The sequence below is a fragment of the Laccaria bicolor genome, genomic scaffold (genome assembly GCF_000143565.1).
Source record: "Laccaria bicolor S238N-H82 LACBIscaffold_7 genomic scaffold, whole genome shotgun sequence".
NCBI lineage: Eukaryota > Fungi > Basidiomycota > Agaricomycetes > Agaricales > Hydnangiaceae > Laccaria > Laccaria bicolor.
Window position 1 is genome coordinate 535,212 of NW_001889878.1, and position 16,270 is coordinate 551,481.

General features: G+C 49.6%; 4 protein-coding genes across 4 annotated transcripts; all 4 read left to right on the forward strand.

Annotated features, from left to right (window-relative positions):
• Positions 1-908: 908 nt before the first annotated feature.
• LACBIDRAFT_317073 (uncharacterized protein) lies at positions 909-5,243 on the forward strand (the record flags this gene model as incomplete). Its single annotated transcript, XM_001878726.1, has 15 exons — positions 909-1,443; positions 1,503-1,589; positions 1,686-1,840; positions 1,960-2,147; positions 2,205-2,780; positions 2,832-3,023; positions 3,076-3,548; positions 3,602-3,660; positions 3,715-3,796; positions 3,852-4,077; positions 4,132-4,164; positions 4,216-4,307; positions 4,358-4,450; positions 4,500-5,159; positions 5,218-5,243. 15 exons carry the CDS (start codon positions 909-911, stop codon positions 5,241-5,243), a joined length of 3,477 nt encoding a protein of 1,158 aa, XP_001878761.1.
• A 1,221-nt stretch (positions 5,244-6,464) lies between these two features.
• On the forward strand, positions 6,465-10,633 carry LACBIDRAFT_293584 (uncharacterized protein; the record flags this gene model as incomplete). Its single annotated transcript, XM_001878727.1, has 7 exons — positions 6,465-6,591; positions 6,643-6,726; positions 6,783-9,233; positions 9,286-9,669; positions 9,724-10,173; positions 10,223-10,515; positions 10,562-10,633. 7 exons carry the CDS (start codon positions 6,465-6,467, stop codon positions 10,583-10,585), a joined length of 3,813 nt encoding a protein of 1,270 aa, XP_001878762.1. The 3' UTR covers positions 10,586-10,633.
• Positions 10,634-11,068: 435 nt separating this feature from the next.
• Positions 11,069-12,275, forward strand: LACBIDRAFT_319739 (uncharacterized protein; the record flags this gene model as incomplete). Its single annotated transcript, XM_001878728.1, has 6 exons — positions 11,069-11,255; positions 11,313-11,392; positions 11,447-11,531; positions 11,587-11,646; positions 11,684-12,084; positions 12,141-12,275. 6 exons carry the CDS (start codon positions 11,069-11,071, stop codon positions 12,273-12,275), a joined length of 948 nt encoding a protein of 315 aa, XP_001878763.1.
• Positions 12,276-12,676: 401 nt separating this feature from the next.
• Positions 12,677-14,912, forward strand: LACBIDRAFT_317076 (uncharacterized protein; the record flags this gene model as incomplete). Its single annotated transcript, XM_001878729.1, has 8 exons — positions 12,677-12,773; positions 12,824-12,925; positions 12,984-13,102; positions 13,160-13,454; positions 13,510-13,610; positions 13,663-13,840; positions 13,898-14,061; positions 14,115-14,912. The coding sequence occupies 8 exons, from the start codon at positions 12,677-12,679 to the stop codon at positions 14,910-14,912; spliced, it is 1,854 nt and encodes a 617-aa protein (XP_001878764.1).
• Positions 14,913-16,270: the final 1,358 nt, after the last annotated feature.

The window sequence follows — 16,270 nt, forward strand, 5'->3', positions numbered from 1 at the left end:
TGATAATCTTTTTATTCTGGAATCCTGACGTCACTGGGAGAGGAAGAGTGGTAAGGCTTGAGGGGCGCCAAGAAAAGTTCGAGTGAACTGGTCGCGGCGGCTGGCGGGCATGAAATCAGGAAGACCAGTAGATATTTATCAAGGTTTGCCTTGTCTTCAACATAGATTAGCGTCATCGGTGAACATATCGTACCTGAATGGTGACGGGGTTTATGACTGTGCACAACAAATGGGACGTACGCACAGGGTCACAGCCTTTCAAGTTTCTAGTAATAACCACGAGCACCGCTCGTCACCTTTAAAAAAACTGTATTTTCCGTTCATTTTAGATTTTGAAATTGACGCGATCAGTCATTGTCAGCCTCATAACGCGCGGTGGTTAAATTGACTCGCGGCAAAGAGCGAGATATGTCAATTGAAGAAGATGATCAGAAAAATAGAAAACTATGACATCTCTGTGACATAGGGATGGTAGCGTGGTGTAAAGGTGTGATTAGAGGGACGATCCCGACGGGGCTCTCAGCGACGGTCCTTCCAAGGATAACTACTAAGGCGACATCATGGCGATAATTTTTTTGGACTGCGGATGCGTAAAATTGCTCAACGATCACTCAACGATCACTTTGACATTGAGAATTAGAAACCCCGTGTGGTCGGAGACCGCTCTGGCGGGATCATGCCGAAACGGGGAATTGACGATCCTGACGCGTCGCCGGAATTGGTTCAGTCAGGGTTCGGTCAGGGTTCAACTCCCCAGAGCACCTTACCAACCCTTCGTTTTCTTTATTCCGGCCTATTCAGTCTATTTTGCGCTCGACAAATACCCGTTGTGAGTTTATTTTGTTTCCACCTCCCGCTCTCCCCGACCTTCATTTCAATCCTGTCCAATCCTTGCACCCATCATTGACATGACCTTTTCAACTCCTTCAGCACCGCCGTATTTCTTGACGAATCCTAGTTTTACCTACCACCATCAGGTTCCTATAAAGACAGAAGCAGAGGCTTCTCCCGATTTGTCTCCGACACCAGCTGCTGAGTCTTTGCAACACTATCAGTTTAAATTTCACCCTTCGACGTTGTCGTCGCACGCCCCCCTTCCTCCATCCCGGAATCCCTCCGAGCCGCCACCCTGTCTCCCACCGACCCTTTTTCGTTTCGGGTCATCTGGGAGTTCTTATAGTCTACCGGCTGCACAACTGTGGCCACCAACAAGCTCTTCCCAACATCATCTGCTACAAACCCACCAAACCCACAACGACGACCTCATCGGTAACACCTCGAGCCAATCAGTGGATTATATCCAGCCGGCAATGTCATATAGCGACGAGTACGACAACGTTTCTGACCTCGCGGACGCTTCGTTGGAGCATTCGGGACTTGGATCGTATGGAGGGTCGGGATCAACCTCACAAGAGAGGACTATCAGGCGTCGAAGTAGCAAAGGTGCGTCGCTGAATTACAATAACCGCAAACCTCTTTCACCGATTCAATGATTGCGCTAGCGTGCGACCAGTGTCGCAAGTCCAAGTGTAAATGTGAGAGGTCCAACCCCAACGAACCTTGTAAGAGCTGTGTAATGCTTGGAACACGTAAGTCTCATGTCAGTCGGAACCTCTCCTGGGTCGCCCCTTGACACATCTTTCATGTGGATCAAACAAATTTTTGTTAATGTGATTCGTTTGTAGGGTGTACCTTCTTGGGACCCTCTCGGAAGCGCGGCCCGCCCAAGGGTTACATTGACGCAATAGAAGCGCGTCTTCACCAAACCGAGGCGTTGCTAGGAATTATGCTCGCTACATCTGACCCACGCGCTCGATCCTTGCTTCAGGACATTGCAAAGGTATGTACATAATTTTTTTGTGATGGGTTTCGTGCGTACCGGCCTACCCTGACCGCATTCGGGCACCCGTAGAGTTAGAGGCCTGTGTTTTAGAGTTTACTGACCCCATCTTTTCTCAGGACCCCTTGGCCAAGGAGATTATTACGCGCGTTGATAATTCCCCATACGGCGTCAAAGGTCGGAAACGCAGTAACTCGGGGAAGGATCCTTCAAAATCTCGGCCTAGCCATGTTGCATCCAGTTCAGAGTCACCGAGCCAGAGACACTTTAAAACCGATGACGGCCAGCTAGAGTTGGCGTCAATGCAGTAAGGCCACCATTCACGTTGCTGATTTTTTAAATTTATTTATCACGCCGTACTCAGTCCCTCAAACGAATGGCAAGACAGTGTGTCTGCTATGTTGAATGAGGCACCTTCATCACGCCGGAACGCTCCTTTGGAAATTGTCACTTCTACTCTGACGCCGACAACAGACGCATCAACCTCCTTCCCGACGACCGCCAACACGCTGGGAAACCTGTCCATCAATTCGTATAGTCCTGCATCTGCTGCAACGCCCAGCGACGACAATCGTTCTCCTGGGAGGCGCCAGAGGCGCAGAATTGGAGACGATGACTATGCACCATACACCGGATTGAATTCGTCCGTGTCATCTGTGTCGTTGCATCAGGGTTTTCTCTCAGCGAGGCGTGTCGGACGGCCATACTTGCGTCCGGGGTCCCGCACGAATACTTCTTTTGAAGACTCAGTGAGCATTAGGGAGAGGCGAAGTTCCAGCGTTGATAGCCTCAGCTCCCCAAGCGAAGATGACCTTGCCGGAGCGGTTGGTCAGCTAAGCTTGAATGAGGACGAGGAGCTGAGATATCACGGTAAAGTGAGCGGTTTGCACCTCCTGGGCAATCAAGAGAGGATGGACAGGAGAAACGAAGGTGGAATTTGGTTTGTTCGTTTTCGTGTTGTCTCGCATTGATTGCTTATTTTAGTATACAGGCGGTTTCCCAAAGCTCGAATTTGGCCCCCACTTCCATCGGGCTCAAGGGCTGACCATGTTGAAGGTGAATTCGCTTCAGAATTACCTAGTATTGAGGTCCAAGAGCATCTACTGGAACTTTACTTCAACTACGTACACCCATCATTTCCAATTGTTCACAAGCGTACATTTTTTGACGCATACCGAGCTAGGTAAGCTAGCTTTGCCTCATGCGCGTAAACACACCGCTAATACGTCTCGTAGTGATCATCCAGTTAACTCGCCTGGAAACGAAGCGGGGCTGTCTCCATTTAACCGCCAACGCCGACCTATCCCCACTCTACTTCTTCTCGCAATGTTCGCACTTGCCGCTCGCTATGACGAGACTACCACGCCACTACCATCGGACTCAACTCTGATGTGGGTGGCGGGGGATGACTACTTAGACCAAGCCAAAATCATTTTGAATGGCACCTACACCAGTTCACGAGCATCGACATGTCAAGCTCTCTTACTGATGGGGTATCGGGAGATTGGAATAGGCGCGATGGCTCAGGCATGGACTTACATCGGCATGGCCATACGTATGGCGCAAGACCTTGGAATGCATCGGAGTGCTGATGGATGGACAAGAGCGGACCTCGGTGGCCGGCTATTTAGCGAGTGGGAACTCGACGAACGCAAGCGACTATGGTATGGATGTGTCGTCATGGACAAATATGTCTCGGCTTACATTGGTATGGCGTTTTCAACTCTGGATGACTCGAGAAGCTGACGCGATATTCATTAGGTCGGCCCTTAATGATCTTTGAGAGAGACTTCGACACTACAATGCCTAGCGAGAGTGATGTTCGTCAGTTTAGCCGGCACTCTAAGTCTTACTAATGTCATTCTTTTACACAGCCGGAAGAAGTGGAACAACTGTCGTTCCGTCCTGGTCTAGCCAGTCACTACATCTCTTGTTTTAACTCATCTGCATCTTTATGTACGTCAAATTTTTTTAAACCTTTTTACCTTTTACTGACTGTCATACTTTATAGCGGCGATCCTCGGTAAGGTTGCTCACGGAGTTTACGCCGTACGCCCCGTGTCGAGCCGCCATTCAGAATTAGTTATTCTGGACGGTCTACTGAACAAGTGGTACCTTGACCTCCCAAAGCAATTGCGCTATGACCCAGGAAAAAAGCAAGAGCAGATTCCCCTTCCTCATATCCTGACTTTGCATATGCAGTACTGGTGCACCGTCATTTTACTTCATCGTCCTTTGTGAGTTCTACAGCAAATCATCTGCAAGAAGCATTTTATTCAACAGTCCGTTAGCATTCGCCAGATGTACGATGCTAAGAACAGACAGTAAGCGCTATTGAGATTTGGTCTCGACTTTGTCTAATTTTTTCCTTCCAGCCCAGAAGAATCTGATGACGTCGAGGCGTATGCTTCTGCGGCCAAGAGTTATGAACTTTGTGCGGCCGCTGCGAATCATATTGCGGTTATCGGTACGTTTTATATCATTGGGGACTCCAACTACCTAACCATCTCTGTATAGTGGCCGCGTATGTGAATGAATATCTTTTGAACCGTTGTTCCGTCTTCCTTTGTTACTATGTTTTCACTGCAAGCATCATGCACGTCACCGTCCGTGAGTCGAAGATCTCGCGTTCAAGTGCCTCGACTAATGTATTGCCTAGTTACTTCCCATCCTTCCGACCCTCAGTCCCGCATGGGCCTTATGAAATGCATGGAAGCGCTCGAAAAAATGGAGATTATTTGGCCAAGTGCCGCTCGAGCTCTCGAATTGTTGCGAGGCGCCAAGTTTATCAGAGGAGACCCCGAGTTCCCCTTGGCTCCTGCCACCTCTGATCGACAGAAGCGGTCAGCGGAACACCGTTTAGACGACTGTTTCGACCGAAAACATTCGTCTAGCAGCGACCATGTCAATTATCAACATCCTACCACCCGTTCACACCTCCCCGCGCAGTACGTAGACAACGTGTATTCGAACAGCAGCTACATTGCGCCAAACCCTGTTCACCAGGCGTCAAACTTCCAATGGCAAGGAGAAACTCTTAGTTCCTTCAATGGGCCGTTATCAACATCAGTCCTGCCCCAGCTCTACAGCACAGGTCTGGTTGATGATCGCAGCCCTACTACCTACAACACCCACCGTGACAACACCCATGTGGAACACCCTCCCCAAAGTCAGGCGCATCGATACCCCCAGTACTGGAATGACTACTCAACTTTCTCCCAACTTGATACTTCCGCGTACGCTGAACCAGCACCGATAACCCATCAAACGGCGCCAGTAAATACTCAAATTTATATTCCGGAACAATACAGCGTTTATAGTACGTGATTTCTTCCATGTTCTCGTAAGTTTCATCGCTTATTTGCGCCCTCTTTCAGATAACCAACCTTTTCCGAACCAGTAATTTCTTTGAGCCCTTGGTACCCAGTCGGACTCGCGTTCATAAGTTATCTAATCATTCATTCTACCCCAAATCTTCACTATTCATTACCCTAGCTGCTACTTGTTGTATCGCATAGCTCTCTTTCAAGTTGCTACTCTTCACGTCGCATATCACAGGATCTTTCTATGAGCATTTTTTTTTTACTATCCTTCTCTATTGTAGCGATAACAAATGATTGATCAATTGTATATCTACATGACTCAAGATCCTTTCGGAGGTTACCCCTTCTCCCAAATTTCTCAGGATTATAGGTCGCTGTGAGGTCTGATGACCACATAAGGTCCACAAACTGTCCAAACGTGTTGTCAAGATGTGTTTTGAAATAGCATGAGAAAATTGTCGTTAATTGGGATAAAGGATTCGACCCCCTCGTGCCATGTGTTCCGGAGATCTCTTCGACCGTCTGATATAAGAGAATGCCGAGAGCAATCGGAGGAAATCGAAGATAAAGACGGGCTAAGACGGGTCGTCAAAACTGCGAAGGGCCAAGGCCCTCGTAAACGCGGAACGTGGTTCTATGATGCAAGGGGGTATGCTGTCATGTATATTCTTGGTGGAACAAGAAAAGAATGCTTCCAAGTTCCCAGGCTGTTACATGCGTGTTTGGCGTCCGCTGGACTCCTTGCCCAGACCTTTCGACGAGTATACTCGAAAGGATCAGCGGGAAGAGGTAGCAATCCCTGCTACGTAACAGCTGGTCTATCGCGTGAGATCGGCGATGTTCGAAATGAAAGAATCAATGAGTTTCGTTGAACAAAGTCCTAGAAGCAAGTTTCATCCCTGCAGGTAGGGATTTCCCCAGTCCATGAATTCCATAGGCTGGTCTGGAACAAAGCTGGCCATAAGAGTAATTGGGGTTATCGGTGACTCAGCCAAGCTCGTCCGTGGGGTCCTTCTTTACCAAAGACCGCATGTAGGGAAACCTGATACTCTGGGTTTTGCAGGAGCATCGTTTCGGGTAACAGATGACGATAGGGTCGATGAAGTGTTGGTGTATCGCATCTGGCACGTGACATTACAATATTTGTACATGCTATGCAGCAACTTCCGACGACCTCCGTCATTTCTATACAACGAATTTCTATACAACGATGTCATTGCGGCGCAATTCAATGCGAAACAAAATAAACAAGCGTCGACGACGTCCATTCTCCTCCTTCTTAGCATCCATCACGTACTGTTATGTCAAATATTCATAATCTTATGGAGAAGCTGGAGACCAGCCAACCTCAACGGCCCAAGCAAGAGTCAGAGGAGGACCCGTCCATTCCTGGCGCGTTTCCGACTGAGAGAGTACCTTTACCGCCTAGTCGGTATTATTTGTCTCTTTAGTTACGTCGACGCTGACCCCGTTTGGCAGCGAGGACAGACACAGAGATTATTAGTCCACCTGTCATTTCGAAGGATTATGGGGCCTCGAAGGAGGACAAGTCCAAGTCTGAGGGTTGTTACTTACTATCTAATATCGAATTTTATTTATACTCACGATTTGTAATGCAGCGTCTTCGCCAACAACGTCCCACCCATTCTTCTTCACCAGCCATTGCAGCCAACCTTTTATGAGCAGGACCACCAGAAGGCATACTCTAAGCCTTGACGTGCCCCCGCCAGGACGCCGTCTTTCTACGTCATACGGTGATCCTGGAACTTCACCGACTAGGCCTAGCCTCGAGTCCATATCTTCATCACCTCCAAAGCCAACTCGTGCTATCCCACCGCTGCCCGAACAACCGCCTTCTCAGGTGCATCCTCTGCCATCCCTTCAAGAGCAACAGCCCAAGCATGTCACCATTCTGCGACAGTCTCCTCAAGCCCAACAGGTGCAACCGTCCCCTCACCTGCAAGAACAGGTTCAACCTCAAGATACTCAGAGTCAGCCGAGTATCCCAGGTCACATTCCCGACCATGAGCTCTGGCCTGGAACGCATCATGTTGATATGCCGTCGACGGAGGTGCCATCTGGCTCTTTGGGCGGAGTAGGCGTTGGATCTCTTCCAGGACAAAACACCGAAGAGGCTGTCGCGCTTTTGCCTGAGGAGCGCAAACTCGAGACGGCTGGGGAAGAAAAGATTACTCATCATGGGCACCGACACCATCATACTCACCATATTCCAGATCATGAACTCTGGCCCGGCGCTCACCATATCGACATGCCATCATCAGAAAAGCCTTCTGGTTCTCTTGGTGGCGTTGGTGTCGGCTCTCTTCCTGGGGATAAGAATGAAGAAGGTGTAGCGCTTTTGCCAGAGGAACGCCAACCTAAGGGGGAATCTCAGAAAGCGCACACCACTCATGGCTTCGGTCACCACCATCACGGACATCACCACATTCCTGACCACGAACTTTGGCCTGGAACGAGCCACCATGTCGATATGCCGTCCACTGAGGTTCCATCTGGCTCCCTAGGCGGCGTGGGTGTCGGTTCTTTGCCAGGTAGAAAGACCGAAGAAGGTGTGGCGCTCTTGCCAGACGAGCGTGAGCAAGAGCATATCCACCCCCATCGTAGAGGACACGGGCACGGACATCGGCACGCTCATATTCCTGATCATGAACTCTGGCCGGGTATAAGCCATCATGTTGATATGCCATCTACTGAGCGACCTTCTGGGCCCTTGGGAGGTGTTGGTGTTGGTTCTTTGCCGGGGAATATGAGCGAAGAAGGTGTAGCGTTGTTACCTGACGAACGCGGCGAAGGCAAGAAACATTTCGAGCATGGAGGCCATGGCCATCATGGACATGGACATATCCCTGACCATGAGTTGTGGCCAGGTAAGGTTCATCACGTCGACCTTCCGACAAAGGAGTTTCCCTCTGGATCTATAGGAGGTGTTGGGGTGGGCTCTTTACCTGGGTGGAATACCGAAGCTGGTGTTGCGCGGACGCCTGAAGAACGGAAGCTTGAGCACCTTCACCATGGACACGTTCATCATCATGCGCACCAACACATCCCGGATCATGAATTATGGCCTGGCACACATCACGTCGACATGCCGTCGACCGAACATCCGTCGGGATCGTTAGGAGGGGTTGGAGTGGGATCGTTACCTGGGCGAAATACGGAAGAAGGCGTAGCTATAACCCCAGAAGAGAGGAAAATCGAGCATATCGAACCTCACGGACACGGACATGGCCACGTCCATACACACCATCGCATTCCAGACCACGAATTGTGGCCGGGTGGTCGCCACATCGATTTGCCAAGCACGGAGCGTCCCTCCGGTAGTTTAGGGGGCGTTGGTGTGGGCTCCTTACCTGGGTCAAACACGGAGGCGGGCGTTGCGAGGACACCTGAAGAACGAAAACTCGAACAAGCGATGCACCCTTGGGGTACAGGTATTGGACACCACCACCATCATCGCCATGCCCATATTCCCGACCATGAGCTTTGGCCAGGTGCAAACCGGCATGTCGATATGCCAAGCACCGAACATCCCTCTGGGTCTTTGGGGGGCGTTGGCGTTGGTTCTCTTCCAGGGAACAACAATGAAGCCGGTGTGGCTATTCTTCCTGACGAACGCAAGGCGGAGCACTTGAGCTCGCAACACCATTTGCATATACACCACCATGGACACTCCGTTGGGCACCGTATTCCTGATCACGAGTTATGGCCTGGCACGAACCATCACGTCGACATGCCTTCCACAGAGAAACCTTCGGGATCTCTCGGTGGAGTTGGGGTTGGCTCATTGCCCGGACCTACGGGAGAAGTTGGTGTCGCCCTCCTCCCAGATGAACGTCGCATGATGCCGGGCAAGCATCACAAGAATCATATCCCAGACCATGCGCTGTGGCCAGGCAAGAGTCATCACGTTGATATGCCGAGCAAAGAAAAGCCTTCTGGGCCATTGGGGGGCGTCGGTGTTGGGTCCTTGCCTGGGGATATAACTGAAGAAGGCGTTGCACTTTTGCCTGATGAGAGGGTAGGGGGAGATGTCACTATCGCCCTTGGAGGTGAGTTTTCATTTTTTCCTTTGAGCAATGACTACCACAAAATTTATTCTAGATGCTAAGATTGTCGCGGCTGCTCATGAAGCCACATCGGCATCTACGATTCGCGAGAAAGGTCCTCACCGCCCTGGGCTCCGTGAGGAACCTCTGACGATCTTCAACGCTGATGAAAAGGCCGAGTTATCCAGGGAGGAGGAGGAAGAGCGGAGGGAGGGGCAAAGGAGGGGCGAAGAACGAATGAAGATGATGGAAGACACTGTGCACAGGGTGGAGGAGGCGGCGTCTAATGTCTTCCATGAAGCGGCCACGGTTATGCATGAGGTAGAAGAGGTGGTAGAGGAGGTGGCCGAAGAAATTTACCACGGCGCAGAAAGGGTCTTGCATGACGCCGGAGAGAAGGCTAAAGCATACGTTCCTGCATCCGTTGGTGCTTATTTGCGTAAGTCATGTACACAGATCTCTGTGACATTTGCCTAAATTTGGATCCATATAGCTGGTCGAGACCGAGGTAGGACTGTGACGGGGCCAGGTGATGAATCTATGGAAGAGATTACAATCGCGGGAACGACTATTCCTCTCTACCCTCGCGAGGAGTGGCATCTCAAGCCAACCCTACAATACAATGAGAGCGGACAACGTGTGGTGCTGAATGAACAGGGAGAGGAAGAGGTCGTAGAGGAGGAAGAGTCAGAGGAGGAGGGCTGGGATGGGTATGGTGGTATGTCGTCGAAAGAAGGTAGGGGTAAGGTGGAGAAAGGGATGGGATCGGAGCAGAGGGTTGAGACCGTAGGTGGCCGTCCTGGTGTTGAGGTCGGGTATGGCGGTGTGGAGTTCAGGAGGGAAGCAGGCGACCAGGGCGTGTTACCCGGGTATCCGACGCCTGAGGGCATGAGAACCCTTGTTTCCGATCGCATGAGGGATGACAGGCTGCGAGCCATGCAAGGTACCTTCCTTTTATCGGTTTTGTGGAAGCGACTGACCATATTATGTAGGCTTCTCCCCATCGGCTTCTCCGTCTGAGTCGGGTGCAAGCACTCGCGCAGTTCGTGGCTCCGTTTCCGACCTGGGATCTGGGAGAAGTACACCAGCCGCATTGCTTGCTGAGCCGGAAGCGGCTGCGATTGGCGTCTATTCGGTCGCTGGTGAGATCCCCGATGAGGACATTGCTTCCACGGAACCTTTACTGGGGCCGGAGAGAGCGGCAGAGGCAAAGGAAAAAGAGAAAGAAAAGACGAAGAAATCAGCCGGCATTAGTATTCTTGGGACTCCCGTGACTGAAGAAGAGGTACGATTTTTCTTCTCTTTGCTTTCGCTGTTGACAGCCCTTTTAGATCGGGAGAAGAGCCATTAACTGAACGCTTGTCGTTGTTCAAGTCCCTTCAAAAAAAAACAATGTGTGATTTTACAATTTCCTGCGCATTTGTATCGAATCGCCAGTTTCACTGAATCTCGCAGTCAGTCAATGTAACTGTAGTATCTCGAGAAATGTATTTGTACTTTCCTGTCTTCTAATACTGATGTAGTTCGTTGTCCTGTCATAATGCGGGAGGGATGAGGAAAGGTCGAACAGGGTCGCTCTATGAAATTTCAAAGTTCTAGTTTCTCCTACCTTACTGGAGCCTTGTATTCGCGCGTAGTATCCTGAGCAAAGCATCTTTCCAGCCTCGTGAATAAAACTTCCTCATTCCGTGCGGGGAGACGGATCGTTCAAGTTCGGAATTTGAACATGGTCTTTTATCAGCGGCCTCACTTGACCTGAACTCCTTCGCGACTTTCGTCATTTCCTTTCATCTAGTAGACATTTATCCCATAATTGCTTGTTAACTAGATCTCAAGCTATGCACGACGAACAGCCTATCGATTTTGCTCCTACTCTAGAGGCCATCACTTCGTTTTTGCCTCTCAACCTCCAAAGGCCCAACTTGGGGATCATATGTGGATCAGGCCTCAGTGGGCTTGCGGAAGACTTTCGCCAAGTGGTAATAGTGCCATACGAGATGATTCCAGGCTTTGGGCATAGCTCAGGTCCATCGAGCAGGTTATCATTACACGGCATCCTCTGTGCTGATATTGAATGAGCAGTTCCTGGACACAAGAGTGCACTTGCCTTTGGCTTGCTCGGTCCCGGAGAGGGCGTGCCGGTGGTTGCCATGCTTGGGAGGGTGAGTTTATTCCGCCAATGAGGTGTAGAAGTCGAGTTCAATGAACTATCGTAGTTCCATCCTTACGAAGGTCACTCAATGTCTACTGTTATCTTTCCAGTGCGCGTCATGGCCAAGCTTGGAATCAAGGATCTGATAAGTACGCGGGATCCTAACTCTATAGCAACGACTCTGAAAGATTTTTGACCTGGCAGTTACGAATGCTGCTGGATCGCTGAATCCAAATATACCAGTTGGAACGAGAAAGTCCTTCCGTTGACTTTTTAATCAAATAGCTCATTGTTTACACAGTCGTCGTCATACAGGATCATATTGCCCTCCCGAATCTTACTGGGATGAACCCTCTGCTCGGACCGCAGATTTCCTCGGATGTCCCTCGTTTTTTACCTCTCTCTAACGCCTATTCGCCATCCCTTCGCCGCCTTGCTTTTCTTGCGGCGCATCAGCTGTCTTTGGATCGTAGCGCGCTCGCAGAAGGCACATACGCCTGGGTAAGCGGACCCACGTACGAAACCCCTGCGGAGGGCAGGCTGCTCCGAAACGCTGGTGCAGACGTCGTTGGTATGAGTACCATCCCAGAGGTTCTCGCGGCGCGAGAGGCAGGTTTAAAGGTTATGGTCCTGAGCCTGGTTACCAACTTTGTAGTGATACCCAACGAGTACCGAAGTCTACGGGAAGAGGTTGAAGCTGAGGTTGGTTCTGCATCTTTATGTCGGCCATCTTCTTCCTGATAAAACTCTTCACATAGCTATCAGGGAAGCCCATTGAGATACCTGTTGTGCAAACTGTTTCTCACGAGGAGGTACTACTCATCGGCAAGGAGAAAGCTACTGTCATGATGAAGTTGGTGGAGAAAGTCGTGGAACTCCTGCCTGTCGGTTGAAGGCAAAACTCGCTCCTTTTTTCCGACTACGGCCCGCGTTTGTGATGCAACCTACTGTGCACAACGTGGTCTTGTAAATTGGCGCCAAGTGGGTGCCAAGGTCCCCGTTAAACAGCAATTTGTAAATTTGTAACAAGTAAACGTACAGCCCACAAACCGTTTCTCTTTTACCATATTGGATCTGATCAAGGACGTACCTCAACTTGATTTGACTTCAGTAGCTGCTGTTAGAACTGTAAGCGTTGTTGTAACTTGCCAGGTGCACGTGCCTGCCAAGTCCCAGAGATTGTTTACGACTGTTGTCCAAGCTCATTGAGCAGGGACTCTTACACAAGGCAATTTTGCCAGAGGCCCTTGGAGAATCGCTTTCCTTCCCGCTCCTCCATGAGTTCTGGTTGATCATGCCATACCAGGATTCATGCCATATCTCCGCCATTACCATGGAGGATCATCTCGGGATTGTGTACCTCATCGAGACCGCCCAACAATTCTGGTCCGGTGAGCCAGGCACCATACCTGATCTGATTAACCACTTACTTGCCCAACAGAGCTTGAGGATATACTGAAACTACCTAGTGACAATGCTCCGACACTCTCTTTGCTGGATTCTACGCTGAGGAGGTTTATATCGCTATGTGCAACGTATCACGGTGTGTTGTTCCGTTGGTCGGGCTTTAGGCGGCGCTTTTCATCTCCGTCGTTTCTCAGAACAATATCTCCAAAGTCCCTTGCAACTGGAACATGCTTGTAACCTCTTGATTGAGTCCGAGCTCTTCCAATTTCACTCGGAACGGATGTGCGAGATTATCACTGAGGATGCTCGAAATGTGAGTGATCCTTGACAGGGGCTTGAAAAAGGGAAAGTAAATTCAAAATGGTTGCAGACGACGGATCCTCATTCCCTGTTCCTATCATATCATGTTCTTTACCATCATGGTCATCGTCGTTCCGAGTACTTTCGCCTCCACAAACGTTGGCAGCCTCTGATTCCTCTGCTCATGGACCACATCCTTGTGGGAATCGACCCAGATATTGATGATACATACGTCGGGACCGCGGGAGTTCGGGATTCCATGGCTGTGACAGTTCCTGTCCCAATTGAAGCGAAGCTGAGAAGCTTGGGTGTGAAGCTGCTGTACGAGGTCAGCCGGGTGCAAAAGCTTTCTGTTCAAGATTTACGTAAGACCCCGGTTTTCTGAACTCCTTCGACATAGATTTAACCAATTTCCCCCAGGAATATTTGACGACTCATTCTTAGATTATTTATTCGATCTTGTCGAGGAAACCAGATACATGCATGACGAAACGTTCAATTACTCCGTAATAAAGTTGATTGTGAGCCCATGAATTCGTCTGGTGTTTCTCATTCTGATTTTCCTTGACTTAGGCGGCACTCAACGAGCAATTCATGGTGGCGATACTTCCAACTGATGGTTCGCAACAACCTTCTCCGATCTCTGGTACATCAGATGAACCCAAGAACCGCCTCATTCGTGTCCTCATGCGACGCCTTGGATCTAGCAAGACTTTTGGTGAAAACATGATATTCATGTTGAACCGTGCCAGTGAGTGGGCTTCATAGTTACTTTGTTCCAGGGCATCCTCTGACTGTCTCATTACAGAACGTACTCCAGAAGATCTGTGCATGCAACTTCTTCTCCTCAAAATCCTTTATGTCCTTTTTACGACGAAGGGGACATCAGAGTATTTCTACACGAACGATCTGTGTGTGTTGGTTGATGTCTTTCTGCGAGAATTGGTGGATCTGGATGAAGAGAGTGATTCGGTATGCGCGTCTTATCCACATGTTGAAGATTGCTGCTTATGATGTAATTCTAGCTGAGGCACACGTACTTGCGAGTTCTTCATCCTCTCTTGACGAAAACGCAACTTCGGGACATTCCATACAAACGCTCACAGATCCTGGTCGCCCTTGAATCGCTGATAAGAAATCATTGTATACGCGATGTTAACCCCACAACAAAACGCTTGGTCGACCGTTGCCTCTCTGGTGACTGGTGTGTCCAGCTCAATGCACAGCGAGATAAAGATAGTGGGAGTGGGAGTCCAACTAGCGAGGCGTCGACTATCCTCAGCCCTCCCGGCCAGGAACCCGCTTCAATGGCTGCTGCACAATACGAGGCAGGAAGACTCAGGTCGTTGAAATTCAGCAAGAGTGTTGAAAACCTGGGAGTACGGTCTGAGCCAGCAAGGCAACCTCTACGTTCCCCTCTTGACCAAGCTCGCGTTCCAACCAACGGGAGTCATACCAGTCTGCCTGGACTTCCTTCGCCCTCTTCATCGAAACCAGCCCCCAATATGTCAAAACGTCGAACGGCAAGCACCACTTACGAGGATGCCCCCCACACTACCCGTCGTGCCTCTCATGACGAAGATCATCATTCCCATCGACATCAACAGGCATCATCGCAACCTCGTGCCACTAGTTCCTCTACGCCATTGAAATCAGACGAACCTACTTCACAAGCTCAGGTTCGCAATCGAAGACCTCCACCTGCACCTCCAAAAAGACGGAAGCCTCCAGCCATTCCCCTGGGTCGTGGTGTCACGATGCAGACCATCAAATCTTCCGAGCCGAGCCCACTTTCGAAGGTCTTCCAGCCTATTTCTGGGTAACACCAGAGCCGCGTTGCAGCTACGCGCTGAGCCATAGAATCATTTATTTTTTGGGCCTGGTAGCTTTCCAGTCACACTATTCTCTCTTTCGGCTTCCTTTCGTTTTCTGGACTGACACCCACGGCTTTCCCGCACATCCTGTATCAATATCATCTCTATCATCCTGGTAAGGTCGTTGTGTTCTTCGCATGCATATATTCCCGATGGCATTACTTTCTCGACAACTTGTATACCCTTCCGGTTATTGCAATTCGTGTATTTATCTGATATAGTTTGACCTTAAAGCTTCGAGCCTTCGATTTTATAATATCACCTCAGAAGCGAAATTGAAATACATATTCTATCTACATCCAAAATACAAAATTTACGCGTTCTTAGTGTGGCGGGAAATAGCCCTGTACCCTAATTCTCCCAAGCAAATTTGCTTGGGCCTCAAAGAGGCCCTAATTTGCACCCTAAATTTCGGCAAATTAGCCCTGCAAAATAGGGCAAATTAGCTAATTCACGCAAATTAGGGTCTGCTTGACCAACTTTTTTGTTATGTGCACAAGTAACTGCACGGGGGGATCAACGATGGTGAGGAGGGAACTTATTTACTGATGACTACTTGCGTGCTGTTTGAGTCTAAATAATTTCTTTAGGTGCACATTTGACGGCGGGTCAGAGGGAGCAAAATCCCGAGTTACTCGAATTCACAAACGTCGCTCAAAATCGACCTCGACGAAGCCATTAGCATGCCCATTAACAGAAAATGACGCCGAAACCTGCCGTTGTTCTCTCACTCAAGACCTCGCTAATTTGCCCTAATTTGCATGCTGGTTTCGGGCTTGTAGCTTTGATCAGCAAATTAGCGCAAATTTGCAGGGCAAATTTGCACCTGCAAATTACAAGAGCCTAATTCCCGCCACACTACGCGTTCTAGACTCTAGACACGCATTTCAATCACGGGTCTGCTTTCACATTGACCGAATGCACATCTCTTTGACATCTCTCCTCTTAAACTAAAGCATCGTCGCTGAAAGGGTGCTCATATGAGCGACTCGTGTCTTGCTGTAGATTCTCTCTACCAAGCTTGCAACATCCGGACGAAGGAAGGCTCTAAGTGGTGTCTGCGACATGACCAAGTGAGTGGCTTCATATAATTAACTATCATCCTATGAACTTACGCGTCTTCTGTGTTCCTCAAGGAGCGGAAGAAGCTTTACGCTGGATACAAAGCGCACCATGCCGCCCTCGACACATTTCCTCACGAGTACTTGTGCCGTAATATAAAAAATGTCAAAGGATGCGCATCGTATGACACGATGAAGGCTTGGAGTCAGGCACTCCAGTGCAAATATCGACTTTTAAACCGGTAG